The 23663-nt window shown below is 39.1% G+C and overlaps 1 protein-coding gene across 1 annotated transcript in view; it reads right to left on the bottom strand.

The window, feature by feature from the left end:
* LOC135702830 (calcium-activated chloride channel regulator 1-like) overlaps positions 1-17841 on the bottom strand; it is a 156888-nt gene extending 139047 nt beyond the window's left edge. Inside the window, exon 1 of the mRNA XM_065223870.1 lies at positions 16341-17841. Within this exon, the coding sequence (XP_065079942.1) occupies positions 16341-16580 (240 nt within the window). The 5' untranslated portion in view covers positions 16581-17841. The remainder of the gene's footprint in view (positions 1-16340) is intronic.
* Between the last annotated feature and the right edge of the window lie 5822 nt (positions 17842-23663).

The raw sequence follows: 23663 nt of genomic DNA, 5'->3' as shown, positions 1-23663 counted from the left end.
GATGCTCGATAATTTTTAAAAAGTAAGACCGACGAAGTAGACATTGGACGTCTCTTCTAGTTGAGGTTTGGTCAAAGTGGTCAGTTTCAAAATATCCCGGGATCCGGTTCTGGAGATCACTTTTCTCTCTACTAAAATATAGGCATGTGGCACATTAATTAACGCTAATTTTCAAGAGCTAGTACGATGGACTGCCAGAAGTCCCTCCAAGATGTAATCTGGCAATGTCTATCAAAGTCTGTGAAGTAGAATTCAACTGTTCGAAGCATTTCTATCTATGATCAGAGATATATTCTTCTGATTACATCCGTGTTAAGATCGGAATACGTCTAGATGATACCGTAATGGTTCTGCATATCGTTTTCTGTATTTCGTAATCCAAAATTTGTACTATTCAGGTATTGCATCAACATGGATCCTCTCGGATTGTTATGGCTGACATTTGCATCACTGCTTAGAATTTGGAAGGCATTTTGTATCACAAAATGCATAAACTTTTCTTAGTGGTCGGTAGAGAATCATCTAAACAAGTCCAATAAGGTTCTCGCCAGTAACCTACGCTGCGGATAGGAAAAAGGAAATTCGTTCAAACTACACGCCACTCACCCACAACCGTTGTGCAACGACCGGAGCAAGGGTAGGTGATTGCCGCATGCAACCCACGCGCCTTTGTACGGTTCACGCATGTTGTAGTCACGGCATTCGATGGAGCAAAGAGCAAGAAAAAGATCGTCCCCTGATTGATTCTGCTGTTTCGGATATAATTGATTTACACGCGTACTCTAAATGGCGAGAGAACCCCAAAAGCCATTAATGGGCCGCTGCACGAACTCACGAGTCGTAGGTGGTGGTGGTGCCGCTGCCGGTGGAAGGCGTTTAAGCAACGACCGGTCGGCGATGATGAGCCTACATATTCGTGAACCTTTCACTTTTTACGGCCACACCAGTTCCGATTCCATTAAATGGCCCGGAATTCCTCCGACAGCAACCGGAGCTTGGCGGCGGCAGCGGCGGCTGCAGAGAGTGCTTTTTACTTTTGGGCTAACCCATTTTTGCGCTACCTTTTTCCACAGCATCCAGTGCGCCGGGTGGGCACCCATCTGTTTTCGGAAACATCATCGGGAGTGATGATGCTTTTAGTTAGGCTTTCGATGATTACGACGAGCCGCAACACTGTAGTGAGTAGCATTTTCCGTTTTTTTTTGTATTTCTCCTGAACCAGACTTCTGCACTAAAGAGCAACCAACACGTGTGCTACACCCTGCCACACCATTTACCGGTCCGAAATTGGAAGCGGAATAGGTTGTTACGTTTATGATCAGCCCCGCACATAGTACGTGCGCGTTTAAGCATATTTGGTGGGAGGCTTTCAGTGAAGTTGTGCTCTTCAGTTTTGCAACACCCTACTCAGCATCGGTTCGACTGTGGAGCCCCAGTGTGGGAATCAATTATGCCCGACAGATGGCCGTTTCCGCGACCATGTATACTTTACCGAAGATTACCGCCTGCCGAGCGGCGGCCGTCGACTTGGAGGTGAATTTCTCTCCGAGTTTGGATTGTATGGACTAGTTAGTCTCGACTAGTCGAATCGGGGCTTTCTAGGTTAATTATCAACGAGCATTGAGTCAAATGTTAGTTTTTCACCCCGCCGTAAGTACTGTTTTCATTTTCTCATCCTATTACGTGTGAACTGGCTACAATAAGTAAGTTACATATATGTTCGTAACGATTCTCGTTCGGAGCTATTGGATCCTGAAAACAGCACGTCATCTGCGCCATGGGCAAGACACTGTCACACTGTTTGTGTCATTTTTCGGTGTGTCGTAGAACAGGCAATAAACAACCACGGCAGCTTGCAGCGGTGGTGTGGTGATTGTTTATGTTTATGATATTTTGTAACTACTCTGGTGGCAGACAGTACAATCCTCAACCATGTTCAAAGTCAGTGTCGACTGTGTCAGTTTATAAACAGTGCAAGGATCCACTGCAACTACTACAGACAATCGCCAACCGGGCAACTTATGGCATGAGTGAGTAGCGAGCTTGTACGTAGTTCATGGGTATGGTGTTTTTTCGGCACGCAAATAGTTGAATACACAATGTAACACAATGTCAACTACATTGCACTTCTAAGCAGGGGGCCTTGTCTTCATTCGAAAGAATCTGCGAATGGCTACCAGAAAATGCCTTTTAGTGTAAGTTTGCAGATCTTGGAACCCCAGTCACTTTTTCAACTTTTCCTAATAAGCACTAGGAGCTGCCTGAGCTCCAAAACATTCCGATGTGAAACATAATAGGACGGAAATTTTAATTAATGTTCTAAACCATCCACACTATCTTGGAGTGTTAATTCTTTTTTCCCTTGATTTGTTTTCCGTCCATCTTGCTTTCCGTGCTGAGCACCAATGCTACCGACGCCAGAGAGGCAGCTCCCACACTTAGACCCTACATATCGGCCCATCAACTCATGAACTGGAGACCAAGGGCTATGGATATGTTATGCCTCAGAACATCCTGGCGGCGCCGACTGGGATTGAACCCAGGCCTGCTGGGGTGAGAGGTAATCACGCTTACCACTATACCACCGGCGCCACTATAGTGTTAATTCTTGACAAAATAGCTAAATCACCAGTCTTCCCTATAGAAAATGTACAATCATGTTCCTAAAATCTAGATTCATCATTCAAGATTTCATCAGTTTCTATAAGCTGGAGTACTTTTGAATACTTTCTGATCAACCTGCAGTCTGGAAAGCATATATGAGAGACTTCATTTGTATTTTCCAACAGTTGAAGATCTTCAGAACTTCATCAACCTAAAGTCTTGAATAAAATATCCAAAGAACTTTACTAATATTTTCGTCTATCTGGAAATCTTTTGAATATAACCGGCTGTTTAGGATCGATGTCTAAAAGAATAGAATTTAACCTAACCTATGAAACGTTCTCTCAAAATCTACACAAAAGTCCCTTAAGTTTTACAAAATTTTCTCAACTGCTACGAAGTTTCCTGAATTTATTCCAAATTACATACTCTCTTAATTCTACTTCCTCTGGAAAGACCCCTATCATCTACATATATTCTTGAACATCTGGAAAGTTCCTTGAAATGTAACGAAGTTACCAAAACTTCCAAGAAGTTCATTTAGTAAGATCTCTGACAAACTGAAACGAAGTTTTCTAAACTGAAGCGAGGATCTCTGAAGATCTTAGAAGATTGCCGAACTATTATTAGATCTTCTACAAAATTCCCTGCACTTATTTGAAGTTTAATGCAGCTTCTTACAATGCTACGAAATTTCCAAAACTTCTACAAAGTTTGCTGCACTTCTACGCTTCTCGTTGATTTTCCGCGAAGTTCCACGTATGACATTTCATGAACTTGTACTTGTACTATTCCAAGCTCATAAGGCTTTACAAAAGTATCCTGAAATAATATGAAGATCCACGGACAATAATGTGGTTCCTTGAAATTAAATAATGTTTAACTTCTACGAAGAACTCAAGACTTAAATAGAGTTCCCATTTCTACGCAGTTTCCAGAACTTTTCCAAAGCTAGCTGAGGTTCTACGATTTTTTCGGAAGCTCTATAAAGTGCACAGAATTTTTTAGAAAGCTTCGTTAGTTTTTACGATGTTCCCTGAACTTCTTGAAAGTTTTTGAAGTTTGACAAAGTTCCCTGATTAAAGAAAAATCCCTAAGTTTTTCAAGGGATCGATTCTAACAGTTCTAATCAAAGTTGCTCTGAACAATTAATTACCAGTCTAAAAAACCATCCAATAGTTTTAAATCCCCCCTGAACCTAGTGTACTAAGTCAAACCGCCTAAGTAAGGAATGTTTGCAATTATGTGTGCACTCTGAGCTTCAGTAAATGCTTGGTTATACCATAGAGGTAGCTCTAAGACTAGAAGGTCCCGAAATAACGTGCTCAACTTTTTGGCTCAGCTCTGGTACTCTCTTCGGTCCCAAGCTAATCGATTCACCCCTCGAAACATAGGAAAAACCAATAACGCCTCATTTTATCTGTCAAACTTTCATAGCGAATCAAAACAAACATTGCGTAGTACTAGAATTTCGACTAGAATGGGGTACGTTAATAGTTTGCTTGGGACCAATAGGCTAGTCAAGTAGTAAGCCAATTTAAAATCGTTAGTTTCGTATTGATTGTTGGTTATACCGCATTATTATTATTGAAGTAGGATTACGTCTGTGATTTCTATATAGGGGGAACACTTTGTAAAAACCGAAAATGGAACATGTAACATAATTATGAAAGAGTTTGAACGCTAATAACTCAGCTGCCCCTGGACCTATTTCAATAATTTTATCACTATTCGGCCAGAAATATTTCTACGCATCTGTTAAAGACTTTATCATTTTTTTTTAATGTCACTATTGAAAATTGCACGAATGTGCAACTGTTGCTATGATAATTAACACCGATTGCCTGGTGTTTATTCAATCACCGCGTGGTGAGTGGTGCTGATCTCCAGTACACCACGAAAGGCTCCCCGGAAGCAGCTAGCTATCGGCATCATTAGTAGCAGCAGCAGCAGCAGTGGTTTAGGCGCGTGGCGTTGAACATTGTTCTCCAATACACAACGTAAGGCTGCCTGCAAGCAGCGAGCTGCAGCCAACATGAGCATCCATAGAAGGAGGGAGAAGCCACACCGTTATTGATTGGAATCAGTAGCTCTTCGCAGTGCTGTAAATTTTCATATCATTCGATTGAAGGTGAACCACTACAACCATTCAATCAATTCTGTGTAAACGAATTCTCACATGACCATAATTTGAAGAGCCCCTTTCTCATTCGAAGCTCATTGTCACTGTCAATTGAGTCACTCAGTATCATTTGATATACGACAGTGGAGTATGGAAGAAATCCAGGAAAATGGTCCCGAACAGACAAGTCGACCCGATGTCGGATCAATGTAAGGCTAATTTAAGGTCGATGTCGACCCAATGTCGTGTTAATATCGGGTCAATTTTGGGTTTATGTCGGGTCAATGTCGGGTCAATGTCGGGTCAACATCGGGTTGGGGTTTGATAGAAGTCAGGTTGGTGTCGGGTTGGCTTAGCTTTTTCGCCGGAATGTCGACCAGAGCTCCGTTTGTGTGTAGGTTACACTCAATCGAATGATGTATAGCGTTTCTCAAATGAGAATGATCCATGCCTTCGTCAAATGACTAAGCAACTGATATCACCCATTCGGAGGAGGTCCCCTTTGATAGCGAATAGCTACTTTTCTCATTTTCATCAAAAATGTTCAAATGATTTTGAGAATTTACAGCACTGGCTCTTCGTGAGTCGCTATGGGCCATCTATGTCAAGCGAGTCATACTAAACAGAGGACACCCTGCTCAAATTCCTATTCCTACACAAATCTCAAGCTCCTGCTGCAGTTAACAAATAAGATTTATTATATAAGACCACGTAGTCCTACGTCACCATTGCGTACAACCCCATAGGGCTGTTCCTCGTAGTTTTTTTTTCATTATAGTTATTATTATTATTGTTTTTATTAAAGAGACTCCCAGTGGCTATACCGCAGCGGAAACCATTTCGATCCAACAGGGAATCGAACTCGCCGTCTTCGGCATGGAATGGCCGTTCTTTTACTGACTCAGCAATAGAGGCGACCAGCAGTATTCAATTCATCCGTTTTCGTCCGGCAAAAATCCGCCTCCAAAGAAAACCTATTAAAAGAAGCCCCCGAAAATCGTCCATCCTCCACATCTCCAACAACCCCACAGCCTTGTGCACACGACACACTTTTTGGCAATGCCAAACATGTCTCAAAGACCGGCCGAAGAGACCTTCTTAGCATAAGAATCGCTTTGCCTGTTATCCACTCGACGACGACGACGTCGACCTCACCGTCAGGGGATCAAGAACGGCCGAACGACCGAACGGACGCATCGCCGGGGCGCGCGGGATGAGCTTTCATATTCAAATAGGTAATAAAACTCGTGACAAAAGTCTTTCTTTATAAGCCGCTTTGCGAGCTCTCGTCGGTCTCTAGGGGAGGGACGACGGGGGATGAGAGGCTTATGTCGGTCGTCGCATCTCAGGAGGAAAATTTGTCGCAAACAACGGAATGCACACAGACGAAGATGAAACGCAAATGAAACGAATAGTTGTTTTGTCATGTTTAAATATGTGCGCTATGTTTCGCGGAGGGTGGCAGCAGGGGGAGAGCCGGGCTAAATTTCGGACGGCTGTCGTCGAATGTTGTTTTTTTTAGGTGGAAGGGAAGTCGGTACTGTATAGTTTATAATGGATACAGTCAAAAGGCCAGAGATAACGAGATGCGGAGGCACGAACCTGCTGAAGACAGTTGCTTTGAAAATGAATTTGAAGGAGGAATAATGAACATTATCCTCTTTATGGAGCTGCTTGCGAAGATCCGCTCCAGAGTGGGGAAAGAGTCGCAGCGTTTAGCACAGTTTGTTTTCGGATGGCAGGTTTTTTTTAAAGGACAAAGCAAATTGTTTAACTGTTATTGCTAATAATTTGCTAGATAAAATGACAACCGGACTGCAATGTTTTCGTAGCTCTGGATTACCGGAAACCAACCGAATGATGCCAGCTTCCTCCCCCCGGGGGAGCGATGCGTTTAGCCATCAAAAGTCACCGAAATGCGCTCAGAAGTTCAACCAGTAGTAGAGACAGCTCAACCGTATCAGATGCAGACCAGCCACCGTATTCTACTCTATTCTAACTACGTGTAGGCCTTCAGCGTTCGGTGGAAAAAGTGCCCAAAAGGCCGTAAAAATCCGGAGAGAATGCATTTATCATCCGGTGTGGCACGGTGTGTTCTGCCTTCCACCAGTTAGTGACCATAGAGAACCGACATATTCAACGTGTCACGGTCAGTTGCTTGCTTTCGGCATTGTGTAGACGCGGTCGTTGCAATGGAGCGGAAGATGCAGAGGGAGGAGGTGGGACAGGTTTGCGTAAATGAACTCCCAGTAAAATCGTGGAGCGGTAGGGTCATCCTGAGGGAGCTATAACTTTTGAGTTTTGACTTTGGGCCAAAAGCTGAACCACGGCGACGACGTCGGTCGGATGGTGTGCTACGGTGCCAAAGCATGGGTTGGACACAAATTACACAGAAAATGGTTATGAATTATTAGCAGAGGTTCACGTGTCCACTTCGAATATAGACATAAAGGGACACGCGAACATGGAGCTCCCACTGCGCCGTGTGTGGTGGCGTAGCCTCGGGGCTCATTTCGTTCACTTTGTTTGGCGGGTCGGTCGGGTGGATTGCATGTAGAGGTACCTAGCGACGATATAGAAGGTGAAAGCGTTCAATATATGTTTTCACGCGCGTACCAGATCAGATTAGCGAGTTTTTTTTTCTTCTTTCGATTTCTTCTTTTCGTTCAAAGGGGTCAGAGATGTATAGTGTCGCATCGTCATCGTGTGGTCGTCTTTTGGAAGATGAAAGCTTGGGCTGCCGTCATGATTCGAATTTCGGACAGCTTCAAATATTAAATGTTATTATGGAAATGCTCAAAAATTCTGATTTTAGGCTAGGGTTAATTTTCAGGTGGAACGTAAAAATACACAGATTAGAATCAAAAGAGGAATGGACCTACGAGACCTCCACTTTAAACTAGTTTTTATTTTCATGTAAAATATCTTACATCCCTTTAAATATAGACCGTTTTTAACGGTTATGTGCCTGAGGGCTTCTCTTAGCTCAGTCGGTCAAGGCGCAGCTACAAAGCAAGACCATGCTGGAGGTGGCTGGGTTCGATTCCCGGTCCGGTCTAGCAATTTTTCGGGTTGGAAAATTTCTCGACTTCCTTGGGCATAGAGTATGATCGTACTTTGCCACACAATTATACTAATGCAAAAATGGTACATGCATCGAAAGCTCTTAATTAATAACTGTGGAAGTGCATGTAGGACACTAAGTTGAGAGCACGCATTAACATGCGATTAGCAATAAGCTTGAAATGCGAGGAAGAAGAAGAAGTGCCTGAGGTCCCATTTGAATATCAAGATGTAGCAAAAAGCTTCAAAATCTTCACGCATATAAGGGTTTAACACCCATGAGTTAGGCTCAAAGAAGGATAGGGAATGAAAATTCATTGGTTTAGATAAACACCCAAGTAACAATTTTGGTTTTATGAGGGTTCTGTAGACCATAACTTTGACTTGTAGAATGCTATTAAACCTCTATAAAGCATGCAATGTTTAATGTTTAATGCCCAAGCAACATTTCCGGTTTTATTATGGTCTTCAAGTCTATTTTAAACATTATCAACCTCTTTACAACCATGATAAAGCCAAAACTGTTACTTCGGTGTTCTGCCGTGGGATGACAATGTGACGTAAATCCACTTGGTGAACTGTTCAGAAAGCAGATATTTATGTTAAACCTCGTAATGTTTTCCAAAATTTGATTTGATGCGATGAATATGATCAAGACGAAGCTAAAAATATGAACCCTGAAAAGAGCTTTTCCTTCTTCAACATGTATGAAGGAAGTCCAGCAAAAACCAGGGAAGCTCAGAGCTTTTTCGATCAATTTTGAAATCTTCAGTGATGTTCCATGAACTTTAGGAAAATCCGTATCATTGAGAGATCTTTGGTAAACCTTAGAAAAGTTTCGACAACTACCCAAGGAACCAATAAGCCCACTAATTCACCTTTTTGCAATATAAGGCTGATATACGGCTAACATAGGGCATGCTTAGCTTTATATTCTTTATATTAGACGCATATTAACCTTATATTGCAAAAAGGTGAATTAGCGGGCTTGTTGGTTATTTGGGTGCACTGCCCTTTATAGCATAGTTGTCCTATTCGTTAGAACAGCAAGCTGAGCAAAACTTTATTGAAGCCTTTTTTCCATGGTCTCTTGTGGATGAGACAACATAGTTTTGGTATTTTTTGCGACAATTTCTGATAAAAGTAGTAAGTACGTCCACTATGCACTTTTAACTTTTTGTGTACATTGTAAAGTGATGGTACTCGACAATCGATTCCAATGTATAACTGATTTTCGCTAATGGGACTGTTATGTCGCACAGAAGCAGTACAGTGAAGTACAGAAATTTGGTGAAGTTCATAAATCCTCAAGGGTAGATTCAGAGAATATCAATGCAGATCCATAAATTTCAAGAAAGCAGGAACATCAGGAAAAGTACAGAAGTTTCATAAGAACTTCAAGAGACTTCAAGAAACTTCAAAATACTTCACGCAACTTCAAAGATCTTTAGTTCTAAAAATTTCAGGTCAGTTCCATGAATGTCCAAATATTTTGGATACATGAGGGAAATTCAGAAAACTTCTGGAAAACATTGAAAACTTCAAGTGCGCCCATTTTACTTCAGAAAAATTGTAGGAGCTATATACATATGTTCCATTAGCATCTTAAAAACTGCGGGATTTTTTATGGAAATCCAAAGAACTTAAATGAAGTTCTGAAAACTGCAGGGTAGTTCAAGAATTTCTAGATCCGAGATCTGATATGTTCCAAAACATTTCAGGAACATTTCGGGAACTTCAGTGAAGATCTATGAGCTTCTGGCAGTTTCCAAAACTTCAGTTTAGTTTAAAGATCGTAAGGAAAGCTACGTAGCTTCGGGCAGTTCTGAGAACTCATGATCATGAACATGATCAGAAAAATTGTGGGAAATTCAGGGAAGTTCCGATAGCTTCAAGTAAATTTTGAATACTTTAGGGCAGTTTCATTAAATTCAGAAAAACAGGAACATTTGGAAATTCAGGAAAAATTTAAGAACTTCAGTGAAGATCTATGGGCTTCTGGTAGTTCCATTACGCCAAGATAATTACTTAAGATTCCAAAACTTCAGTTGAGTTTAAAAATCGTAAGCGAAGTTACGTAACTTTGTAAGTTCTAAGAACTCAGCCAGGTCCATGATCAGGAAAATTGCGGGAACTTCAAGGTAGTTTCAATAGCTTCAGGTAAATTTCGAATTTTTTTCATTAGCTGTTCCATTAAATTCAGAAAAATATGAAATTCAGGAAAATTTTGAGAGATTAGAAGTTGTGACCGACCATGTTTAAGGTATGGACAAATATGATACGAGGGGAGCGCGAGGAGTTTAAAATTGTTCAAAAATGTTTCGTCCCTTATGGGTGGTTTATTATTTTCATTAATAAGTTCCAGGTATTTCATGGAAGTCCTGAGATCTACCGCACTTTTTAGCTCAGAATTTCTTAAAAATTGGTAGTTTTGTCCCTTATCGGGAAATATTAGACCCGTATTTTTAATTTAGTCTTTAAGGTGACCATTTTCATGTTGGGATGGTCCAAAAATCATTTTTTTTTATTTCAAAAATACTTTTTTTTTTCAAATATTTATAGATTTTGAACCACCATCATGATTTCAAAGATCAAAATATCAAATGAAAGGTATTCAAAAATTATTTTAATTATATAAAAAAAATATAATTATATTAAAAAGTTAAGATGTTGTTTAGAAAACATTGATTGTATTTGTTTTTAATGGTTTTCATGGTATGTAGACAGAGGGCGCAATATGTTTTTATAGTTTTCTTTGAAAATTTAGGCTTTTTACACAACACATCAAAATGAGCATGGTGTTTTTTTTTCGATTTTTAGTTACATTTGTTTGAAGTTATCAAATTTTGGATTTCCGCTCAATACTCCTATGCGACAAGTCTATCATGCGTCGTGACCATGTTACAGTCACTTTACATCAATGGAGACGCAAGATGGTCTAGTTGCATAGGAGTATTGAGCGGAAACCCAAAATTCGATAACTGGTCAACCGAATGACAGAATAAAATAATACCGGTTTAATATTTTGCGATAAATAACAAAACTACCATTTTTACGAAATTCTGAGAACCACTATCCCGTTTTACTATGAGATGGCTGCGCTATTGACATATTTTGAAAACTTTACTGATGCCCAGAATTTTTCAGGAAAGTTTAAAGATTTTTAAGACAGTTCTATTCATTTCATGACAGAAGAACTTCAGGGTAGCTTCATGAACATCAGGGAAGCTGGAGATCTTCTTAGCAGTTCACTTAACTTCGAGAGGTTCGAGGAAACTCAAAGACTTTCCGGAACTTCAGTAAAGTTTTGAGAGTTTCAGGGAAGCCCACAGAACGTCAGACGATATATTTAAGCAGCTTCATTATTCCCATGTATGAACTTTCAAAAAGTTACAATAATTGTGAAACATTCCAAAAATTTCAAGAATGATCCTAAAATTTCTAGAAATTTGCAAATTTTTCAGGAATGTTCAATGATTATCTGGAAAATTATTTGAACGTTAGAGAAGTTCCGGAAAAAAGTTCAGGTAAGTTAAGAGATTTCAAAGAAAGTTCCACGAGCTTAAACTTGCGGGATCTTTTGTGATTCAGAGCAGCTCCAATCTCCTCAAGTAAGCACCGAAAACTTCAGAAAAAGATCTTGAATAATGACTAATCATTTGGTTTCGCTTTTAATTCTACTAGAAAATGGTAGATTACAGTTTTATCATTGTTTTTTATCTCGATCCAGGAGTTGGAATCTTCATCAAGACTAGTTTTACTTTATTCATTTTGGCACTGCATGATAGACGGGACAACATTGTATCCCTCCAAGATGGACTTCAAAGCTCGAAACGTCGGCCATAAAACATTGTTGATCCATCGTTAAACTTAAAACAGTAATTTAGACAAATTTAGTATTTTTAAGTTTCACGGGGAGCTGATAGCAGACAAGGTAGCTCGCATCTTGGTTTTAATTAGGGGAAACTTAATTGTGTGTACGTTCCGAAATTACAAGTGTGGGCGCTCCTTAAAGGGGGCGCACATTTGAAAAATCTGAAAGCAACCAGTTCTAAATTTACCATGACAGCACTGGTGAGTCGTTTTTGGCTCAGATTCTAAGCAATGGGATTGAGTATATCTACAAAACATAGTAATTGTCACTATGTCAATACCAGCATCACAATTATGCGGGGAGCTGGGATTGATTTGATATGTCTAGCTACCTGTAAATAAACTTAAAAGTGACACGGAAATTTGCCACAACATATTCAATTGTCAATTTCCACTCAATTGTACGATCAACGAAGCACACCGCTATCGTCAAACCAATTCATTCGAAAAAAAAGTCTTGAAAAGAACGTTAAACACGCAAAATACAGTTGCTAAATCCTTACTTGAAGTTCATCCTGTTCAGTGTTGGGAAATCAAATCTCACCAAATCCCAAGATCACGATGATGATGTTCGTAGACAAAATTCAACAAGCAAGCAACTGCGGATGATATTATAAGCTGTGATATCGTAGCTACGCATATCAAGCAAACAAATCTCACCAGCTTAAATTCTCACCAAAAAGTGGTGAGTTTGAGTTTCATAATTTTTGCTTTATACCGGAACGCGACCCGATACTACCGTCGCCGCTGGCAGCAGTAGCTTCGTGTTTGCCATCGGTGAACAGCAAAGAGAGATAGCAAATCATCCTTTCTCCTTCTATGAAAACAATGTGCAACGGAATAATGTTTGCGTCGAGTCAACTCTTAGCTTCATTTTTACATGTTGTGAATAGTCTCGCAATATCAGAGGAGCTTGTAAAATCAATATCAAGCATGATATTTTGTTGCAATATGCAAACGGAAAAACATCATTTGATTGATGATTTTGCTAACACTGATCCTGTTCAAATTGCATCACATTTTAAGTTGCGTTAACGATTTTGTTTGAACGAAGTGATTAGTGTTGAAACTTGTGCCCATATTTCATATGTGAAATTCAGAAACTGTTGAAATTATTGAAACTAGATTTATTTCCTGATAGGTTATTGAAATTCTCGTCTTTTCTCGGTTTTCCAGGTTCTCCTGGTTGAATTGCCACCCTGCAAACATGGTGGCGTTTACGTCACTTTGCCGTCTTGGCAGTATTTAGTTCAATAGCGAACTTATTTTCATGATCCTGTTCTTAGAAAAATTCATAGGTTCTGAGATTTTGAAGCTGAGATTTAACACAAAAAAGAATCATCAAACAAGTAACAATGTTTACCAATTTTGCATGAATCGGTTCAATTCCTTTAACTTAAGATTTAAGACATTAATAAAGTCTAACGCAAAAGATAGTTTGGATCTGTTAAGTTTATTCAATTGAGCCTGTACAAATAAATAAATTAAAAAAACGAAACAAAACACTAAAACACTGCTTAGAGATGAAATAAATGTTAACTTTTGCGTAGCCAAGCTTTTGGCTTAAAAATTAGATTTTGCTGCCATTTTGACATTTCTTTACCGATTTTGATGAAACAGCTTCCAAGCCGATCGAGAACTTCTAGTTTCAGATTCTTGAAAGGGGGTGGATGATTTTTGTTTTATTTAAAAATCATTAGAAAAAATCTTGGAGTCAAAATGATTCTTTTTAACGTGACCCCTTGAAAAGTTCATAAATGACCGTTATAATGACTGATATGCCGTATCATTTCAGTTTTGTAGAGCACAAATCTCGAACACTATTGCAACACCGTTCATGACATTGGTACTCCCTGTTTGCAGCACTAGAGCAAACGGGGAGTTCCAGTTCCAGTTGTGGAATGTTTTGTAAGAGCTAATATTTGTGTGCTTGATATTTCAAGATTAATCAGAAATTAGGTTTTCACAGCAAATTACCTTGAATGGTTTTGTCACACGCAATTTTTGTTTAGTTTTTTTTTATAGCTTAGCAAAAATTTGCCCAACCGTTATCGACAACTAGATTCAATTCCTGATCGATTGGAATTTGTTTCATCGAAATCGGTCATGAAATGAGGAAATGGGAGAACAATCTTATTTTATAGGCGAAAAAACATGGATATGCGCAGGTTAAAAAGACGAAATTAATTAGTTTTAAAATCTAAAAAGATGCTGGGAAACCTTCTTCATTTCTTCAGTATGACAACGGTTAACTAAAATTTAATTATTTCAATAGGAGAAATTGCTGATTTCGAGGGTTTGCGGTCTGAATTCTTATTTTTCTGACATGCATACTTTCAATTTCTATGATTATCTTTCATTTTCATTTCATTTTCATTTTGCAGCGTTTGGTGGGGCAATGGGAGCGCAAGTCAATCCAAAGCCGAGGATAAAGGACGGGTAATGGCTGAATAGTCTATGCGGACCACTTGAACGCCATGGGAAAAGGAAGGGATTGAAGAGGCCGGTTATTGGGGGGTTTTGAGGAAATGACACATAGTGATGCTAAATGTAAAGAAACCGAAAATCCATCTCCCACTGATTCATCCTTTCACATATATACCAAATTGATATTTTAAAGCAATAATCAAAATAAACAAACAATACATGAAAAGGCTAGTTGCCAGTTGCTTTAAAGGCTAGTTGCCTCCCTAAGCGGACCCTCCGCATCCTAACTCTTCTGTTAATCCACTTAATACTACTAGGCTGTCTAAATTTTCATATTTATGTTCGTTTGATGATTATGATATCTCTAGTCTAATTTAATAAATAATTGAAATCTCTAATCTACCTACCAGGCTTTATTAAGTACCTGCACTTGTTAATGTAATCTAAAATTTAACGTGTTTCAAGTTGTTTTTGACTTTGACCTATATTTAATATATATTAGTTCGTTCCAGGTGACACCTTCAAGTGACTAAAATGCTTCACTTTGAAGTTAGTTTCCTAGCTGATTTTTAAATTACATAGGGTATATGCTGCAACTACGCTCACACGCTTCCACTATGTCGCACCACAAAAATACGTATGGTTATGTCACAATAGAAGCACGTCACAGTGGAAATCCCGAGCCATAGTTCAAACACTTATCCCAAATCAAAATGAAGCACATAGAAGATTAGTTGCAATACCATGTACAAAAATGATGTTTAACATTGTTTCCTGAGTAATACCTCAATGAAAACAACAACGAAAGCTTGTCACGCAAGTAGAAGGAGCACTGTTGGGCACTTTCGGAAATATTTCAATAGTATAATTCCCGTGCAAACCCAAATAAATCTATCTGCGTAAAAATAAATAAAATAAGAGTGATTTGCGGCAAAACCCGCCAGTATCGCACCCAACGTCAGTGCCTATACGTAAGCGTACTACAACGCGGCTTTCAAATAAAGGAGTAACAAGTGTGATACTATCACTTCAGGCTAGAACTTTGGTTCTCTTATGCAATGATTCATCGGAGAGGAGAAGCTCAGTAATCCTCATCGCATGCTCATGACGCTATTCTGTCACGGCATGAGCCAATGATGCCGGACCTAAACCAACCGTCTCCAACGCTCCACTATGAAGCATAAGATTAGGCCCGCCTACCAACGTCCAGGTTAAAAAACTAGCCAAGGGGAGGGTACTTTCAATTTCTATGATTATCTTTCAGTCATAAATCTGTTTAATTTATGATGTTATTTAAAACATCTTCTTGTTATTAAGCGCCAAACAAGCTTTTCTTACATCCAATGTAAGATAGGATTTATTACATTATGTGTTTCATACGACAACTGTAATGGTAGTTCTTGCGATGGATTGCAGCGTACAAACAAGTTTTTTTTTTCAGAATGCATATTTTTTGTATGAAACCATCACGAGATGATTTTCTAGACAAAATGTTAAATCTGTATACCTCTTATGCAAATCTGAAATAGAATCCTACATTTTCCGGTTGGGTGTATTTAATTTAATTTATTTAATTTTAATGAATATTAAATTTTACATTGAGAATAATCCAGCTGGAACACATATATATTAAAACTCTTACAAATTGTGATTTAATTAATCTTGATCAATTCATTTCAAGATGACTAGAAATTCAAATACTTTTCAGCAAATCCAATGATTTTTAAACATGCTCTCAGAGGATCCATTTCCCATATTGCTACTGATTGTCCAAATTCAGAGTGGGACATCAAGTCATCTAATGCCAAATCGGTGCCACTGTGTGACCTCACCGGGTCAACTGAAAATGTTTCTAATCCATGTCCTACCAAGATTGAATCCATCCAAACATACCAAACAGCCAGAAATGTCCAACTACATTGCGTGACTTGACCACATCAGCCTCAATATTCCGGAGAATTCGACAGCTGTGTTATCGCCAGAAATTCCCATTTATTTCCACACTGTAGCAAATTAGAAAGCTCAATTGCCCTCTATCAGAATGCGTTTCCAACCACCCTTCCCAAAAAACGTGTTCCGATTTCCCACGCCAACGCAGTTTCAACCCCCGCAGAAAAAAAAAAGAAAAAACCTTGATTCGAATCTCCAAAGAACCAGCCCTAGGGCCTTTCCGAGATTTCAACAACCAGATAAGTAGGTACGCCTCTCGCTTCTGTATACCAAGGAAAAATTCCGAGAATCGTGTACTAACCTCTAGATTGTGCAGTATCGTTTGGCAGTTTTCCACCGGTACGTTATCCCGTATCTCGACGACGATATTTTTGTAGCCCGATTTGTCCACGTACACCGACGACGAGTGCGCTCCGGTTGCCGTCTGGAGGATCGAAAGCGAGGCCCAAAGAAGCAACACAAGCCTTCGAGCCGTCGTCGTCTTTGTCGTCGTCGTCGTCGTCATTCTGACTTTGGGGTTCTTCTTTTCCTCACAGCACATGTACACGATTTCACTTGGGACACTTGGGTTACTTTGCGAAAAATTTGACACTCACTTTCGCTAGAAAGCTCTTTTCATGCCGAATCCGCACGGATGGAATCATTCAAATACTGACAGAAGAAGTAATCACTACCTACATCCACCTGATAGATGGAGGTCTTTTGGCTTAAATCGATAATACCCCTGCTGTCAAGTTTTGTTTGAAGAAAGTCACCATGGAAACCGTGGGCTTTCGTCGATTCAGGTTTTGTTTGGGTTGTTTTTGCTTCGTCGATTTAAACACAAAAAGAAGCAAAAAACAACTCTCAATTGAATTGTTTTCCTCCACGGTTTCCGCGTTCAGCTCGCACCTAAACTGCTGTTGTCGATTTCTACGGATCGGCCGTAACCGTGATTAATCGGCGTAATAATGCGCCAAAAATTGATGATTTTACACACATTCGCCGAAAGCACCGAATCTTGCTATCTGATTTTTTTTCGGTTGGTGCGATACACGCGCCACTTTATTGCTTTTCGGTTGTTGAACGCGGAGTTGTTACGACTTCATGCTCCACTAGGCCACTTCCGGTTCTGGGAGAACTACTCGCGTTGAATGCAGAATAATTGGGTAAATATTCATACGAGAACTCCACCCGCACACCCACGAACACACATACACTCAGTTGTTGACAATCGAGTTGCGTTTCTGTTTTGGTCTGTGTTTCTCCGTTTTCGGTTCGCTCGCAGGTGAAAATTCGTTTTTTGTTTGTTTTGTTTACGGTATATTGTGTTTCGTGACGACCGGATGATGGTTGTTCATCACCACTGCCACTTCTGCTGGTCGGTCTACCGTGTTGTCGCCAACTCGGAGACAATTGTTTCACTTGTTTCGTTATCACTCAATTTTCCTCACTTCAACTTCTCTTATCGCCGAAACAATACTCCCGATTCTTGTGCAGCTAGGTCACATTTCGTTTCTCGATCACCAAACCAACGAAACCATATCACACGGACCGACCGACCGACCGGGCAATTTTCAATTTAGCACTCTTCGATTTCAGATTCGATTCATCATTCGGTTGTGTTTCTTTTTTTCTGCTTCTGAATTGCGATTCTTTATTTTTCCTACACGGTCTGGTGAACAGCGCGCACACACGGAACAGTCAGAATGTTTTTACCGGTAGGTTACGTCGTCGTCGTAACAACACGACCAAGAGGACACACGCGTGCGATCTAAACGGCCGGCGAACGGACAAACAGAGGCCGGATACGTGCAGTTGCGGCAAACGTCGAAGGCGGACTAAACTCCGAAATGAACGAACCGCGGCAAGAACAGAGAGCGAGGGAGAGAGAGAGAGCGACAATCATGGGAAGAAGCTCCAGCAAAACGGAAAGCATGACTGCAGCTAGCAGTGAACTACCGCTTCATCATCAGAAGCATCGGCGATCACCACCCACCCTCACCAACCGCCTCCAGAAAACAACATTCAATGTGCGCGCACGATCGCCTCCTCAGGGAACGAACGAAGAGCGAAAGAGGAGGAAGACACAAATAAAATGGGAGAGAGCAGCGAGTCTGTGAGAGCGGGTGGTGAAAACGGGTTTGTTGTTTTGTGCAACATTGGAACATGAATGAACGCTACATGTGCATGTGGGGGTTCATGCTCGTCGGTCTGTGAATGATTCTCGGTCAAGCATTTGGAGTTCGGCTGTGTGGTGATGATGCGCTACGATGAAGTCACCCCTGACCGAGCGAGGTGGATGAACATGTTCATTGAAGAGCTTCGGGTGAATGATGCGGTGTTTGTCACGTGGTCCGGTGTTGGTGTTCATGTGATGGGATGGGAATGAACGCACTTCTGGAGCATGTCGTGCGACATGTTGATGGGGTTTATGCAACATTGTTCATGTTGCACCTGAACGCGTGGTTGTTTCTTACAAGAATGAATGAATGGTGAATGGTTGCTTTTTGGATAAATTAAAGCCTTTTAAATCGTCGGCGTACAGCGATTGTTTGTCTGAAGCAGATTGTGAATCTTGCGTTGATGAAATTAGAAAACTATCGATTAGAGCAGCAGTATCGAACAATGGCTTATGTTCCTATATCGGACAACTAAATTCGGAATCTAGATTACACCGTGACAAAAGAGTCCTGTCACATCTTTTAAAAGTACGGTATCATTATCCAAAAGTTTGACTGCTTTCATCTGTGTACTAAATTAAAGGGCATTTCCCTATAAATTAAGGGTGTTTGATTCTTACCAAGATACCAAGAATACTAAGATGAAACTGTCGGAAGAAAAACTTTCTATTTTAGTGTCCTCTTTCACGGTCCCTTTCATCCAATGAATACCCCCCGTATTCAAGGTAATTTTGTGGTTTTGCTGCCCCCTCGGTAGAGATGAAATTTTGCGCTCATTTCGATCAAAACAATCACACAATGTCCCATTTTTTAATTACTCGATTAACAACTAATCGATTATTTTTTGTTCGCTGTGCTGCCATTTTCCCACCAATGAGAGTGCAGAACATGTTTGAAACGATCGGTGATTCTCCTCTGGAGATGTTAATGCTTATATCGGCATTGTATAACCGATTACAAATGTTTTACTTTTCGGTTCGATAATCGATACTCGAATGAAAATCGCCACGGTAACTAAAATAAACACGAGTGTTCACCGTTTGATTCTTATGCACTGAATATTGCTGAATCGGGTTCTTTAAGGGTATTGAGGTAAATGCATTTTCGTAATCTGCATTAAAAATGGAACTTAAACCCAAAATTTCAACATTTTTGGTACACTGGAACTATTTTAAATAAGTACGATTATATTTTCAAAAATCACCTTATCAGCGCCCCTCGGTGTCACTTTGTATGGAAGCGAGCTGTCAGTTTGTTAGGTTAGTGTCAAACAGTGAAGTTATTATTTTGCTTTAAATCTTGATTTAAAAATCGAGATGAAAGTGTGTGGGTTCGAAAAAAATATCGCTGTGCTCAGAAAACGAAGCTTTTTCAGAAGATGTATAAAAAACGATACATTTTTCAAAATTAAAGAACCCAATTCTATTTCAAAATTGAACTACTACAAAATTCGCAAATTACAATAGTTAAAATTAGATCGTCAGAAGTCCTAGTCTCGTTAGATCAGAAAAAAACATGGTTTATTTCTTACATACCGACTGTACTGTATTAAAGGGTGTCCCACGTCAAATTGCATCACGAAAAAAAAACGCTATAGAAAATTACCTAGTTGACCGATCTTTTTCAAACTTTCAGACAATAAAATTTAATCCAATAGTAAGCTTTTGGCATATTTATTTCATTCAACTTCTATACCATAGCTGTAAGCTCGCACCTTACGCTTAACTCCACTCATTAGGTTCTGTACAACATCTGGCTACAGCTTCTTCTGTACGGAAACCCACTTTTTCTTCATGTCTTTCTCAGATTTGACCTCCTTGGGATGTTTCCATAGTGCCTGCTTCATTATAGCCCAGAAATTTCTATGGGCCTTAGTTCGGGCTTCGTCAGCATCTGGTTGTACAACCAAGTAACCAGTTGTTTTCCGATGTCCCGATGAGAGAGTTGAGGATTTTCCAGGTCCTTGCACAAAATCAATTCGGAACGTTGCTTTTAGGGTGACGCCATTTTTTGCAACTTTAGAAAAACTGACAGCAATAAAAATACAATGTAAACAATACACTGTAAACTACTTCTACCCAAATTTTCAAGAGAAAATACCCAATGTTTAATTTTGTACAGCGTTTTTCCGTGATGCATTTTAATGTGGGACACCCTTTACAACATGCTAATGAACACAATTCAACAAACTGCATTTATCTACATACTGTAACGTTAAGAGTTTTGAGGATTTGCTGTGTAACTCATTTTCGTTCTATCGAACAGAAAACATTAATTATAGCTATCAAAAACACGTTTGTTCCAATGCCCAGTGGGCAAAAATTGACAAAACCGCGACTAAATTGAATATCTCGGCTGCCAAACGGTTTCAGTTAACATGTTATACATATTCTCAAAGAAAAAAACTCTGCTGAATCGATTGATAGTGGTCTTATTGGCCGGACAATTTTGCGTACCGAGATAGAGGCCGGGATCAACCTGAGTTCCCGGTAAAGTAGGAAATGCTACTATCTATCGACATAATTTTACACTTTACTTATCGTATATTACTGAAAATTGATAGTACTAAGTATATATGGTGTAAAGGCACCATATACGCCCTCAGGAAAACTCTACTGGCGTAAAGGAGGATCCGGAACGACCGATAAAGTGGCCACATTATAAAAAATGTCCTAGAACCTTGTGATTTTTTCTATGTTGTTCAGAATCAAGATATCAAAGCGTATTTAATATTGAAACTATATTTTGGGGTATAGTGGCCATATTTTGATTCTCCGGATAATCTGGATTGACCGATAAAGTGGCCACATTATAAAAATTGTCCTAGAACCTAGCGGTTTATTCTATATTGTTCAGAATTAAGAGATCAAAGCGTATTTAACTTGGAATACATATTTTAGAATATAGTGGCCATGTCCTGGTTCTCCGGATAATCTGGATTGACCGATAAAGAACATTTTTTATAATGTGGCTACTTTATCGGTCAATCCAGAGTATCCGGAGAACCAGGATATGGCCAGTTTATCCCAAAATTTCAATTATTTATTAAATTCGCTTTGATCTCATGATTCGAACAAATATGGGAAAAAATCGCAAGGTTCTGGGAAATTTTTTATAATGTGGCCACTTTATCGGTCAATCCAAATTATCCAGAGAACCAGGATATGGCCACTTTACACCAAAGTTTTCCATATTAAATATCTACGCTTTGATCTCTTGATTCTGAACAACATAGAAAAAATCGCATGGTTCTAGGGCATTTCTTATAATGTGGCCACTTTATCGGTCGTTCCGGATCTTCTTTTAGACCCGTAGAGTTTTCCTGAAGGCGTATATGGTGTTTTTACACCATATATACTTAGTACTATCAATTTTCAGTAATATACGATAAGTTAGGTGTAAATTTATGTCGATAGATAGTGGCATTTCTTACTTTACCGGGAACTTGGGTTGATCCCGGCCCACTATCTCGGTACGCAAAAGTCTCCGGCCAATGAAATTACCACCAATCGATTCAGCAGAGTTTTTTCTTTGAGAATGTGTATAACATGTTGACTGAAACCGTTTGGCAACTGAGATATTCAATTTAGTCGCGGTTATGTCAATTTTTGCCCACTGTGCAATGCGTTACTTCATTACAGCATGTTGACGGCAAATAAAAAAAATCAGGCTCAACCTTCTCCGATTTGCATGAAACTTTGCATAACAATAACAAAGGTCAATCATTCACATTTGCAGCTTGTTCAACAATAATTTCCATAAAAAAAAACTGAGCGGTAATGTCCATGAATGATTTCTTTTGGTTGTCATCAACTTTTTTGGATCTGACTATGTATAAAAAGCGTTATATATATATTTCAACTCATCTAAATTAATACATGGGTATTTTGATTAACAAAGTAGTACCAAAATGAATGAGTCCAAAAGTTTGAAGTTCGAGATATTTTGAAATTTTCGTAAATTGTGATTTTTTAGAGAACTGAGAACTTAAAAAAGCCTCTGTCCGGAATCATCAAAATTTTCGCAACTATTAAATTCCCTAAATTATAAACATCCTAATATTGGGGATTGTTCAAAGTCTAGAATAATGACAAAAATAAACTGATTTTAGCTCGAAATTCAAGCTCTAAAAACTAAGTTTAGCATCAGCAAAATTATCTTAAGCTCATTAACAATTACCTTAATGCCAGTATATGAAACATTTGATCAAGTGCGGGATGTTAATAAAGTTTAGCAACTTAAGAATCTTATGGATACTTTTCTTAGCCAGGTATCACAAATTCGTCAAAGTTCCAAAATATTGAACATTTGTATTAGATTTTATGCTTGCATGTTCAGAATAAAAAAAAAACAAAATCATATTTATAACCCTTTTATATTAGTCTGAATAGGTTCGCTAATAAATTGTAAATTAAATACTTATGGCACTTATGAAAAAAACTCTAACAGAATCTAAGAATTTTATTTTAATAAAGTCCCAATATCACTTTAAATAATAAGGAACATCAGGCACAGAAGATACTATAAGATCTGAGGCTACTGAAATACTCTGAATGAAGTTTCTTGAGCTTCTCTTAATTTTGCTCTCTGTAGTAGAATCATCTTATATGAAATTCAGGAAAATTCTCCAAACAGAGGAAAAAAGCGTGATCCCAAATTCAGATAAAAAACTCAGGGTTTTGAAAATACCTGAAACTTACAGACATAACTGAAATATAGTGGAATCGAGCATAAAATTACTGTATTAATTTACAAATTTATGCTGAGGTCATGAATTTCGATGATTAAGGGTGGAACGTTCAAAAAGTAGTCAACTCAAATTTAGTGATCTCTATTTAGCGTGCACTTTAAGAAATAACAAACGTTGATTTTCGATGGTGTGTGGTATGCGAAATCTTTTCGATTGGCTATGGGATTTTGCATTTAGTTTTTAAGATGGCTACCAAACAAGAAAACCAGGTTATTAAAATTCTGCAAATGCTGATTTCAAACAGCTTCCTGGTCAAGAATTTTATACTGCAACTGGAAGAGAATAGTTCAGGACTAACTCGGTCGGTCTGTCGGTTTGACAGATTGAGTACATATTTACATTTAGTAAATATGCCTTTTTACATGTTTCTCTAGTTACTAACTTTCTCTATCATACGTCAAAACCATCATTGAGTGTTGTGGAGCCCAATCTGAGTAAACCTACTTGTCGGATTGAAAACTATTTAGAACCAAATCGACTCCGGTTAAGCATCTTGATGTCATTTGTGACAACTGTCAAACTTGCCGTTTCCGTTCCACTTCCGCCAATATTGCGTTTGGGCCTATACTCTATTCCATGCTCTAGATGACAGCGAGGCTAGAACTAAGAAGCATACAAATTAAGAACGGTCAGATTACCGGGGATCCACGGTACTGCTGAAAATTTAACAGCTAAGGAACTACCGAAGGCGAAGCTACCAGCTGGAAGTTGG

This window comes from Ochlerotatus camptorhynchus, unplaced genomic scaffold (genome assembly GCF_037179485.1).
Source record: "Ochlerotatus camptorhynchus isolate MF236.1 unplaced genomic scaffold, CSIRO-AGI_Acam_v1.1 ptg000201l, whole genome shotgun sequence".
Lineage (NCBI taxonomy): Eukaryota > Metazoa > Arthropoda > Insecta > Diptera > Culicidae > Ochlerotatus > Ochlerotatus camptorhynchus.
The sequence above is the reverse complement of the archived record's forward strand: the minus strand, read 5'-3'. Positions and strand labels throughout refer to the sequence as shown.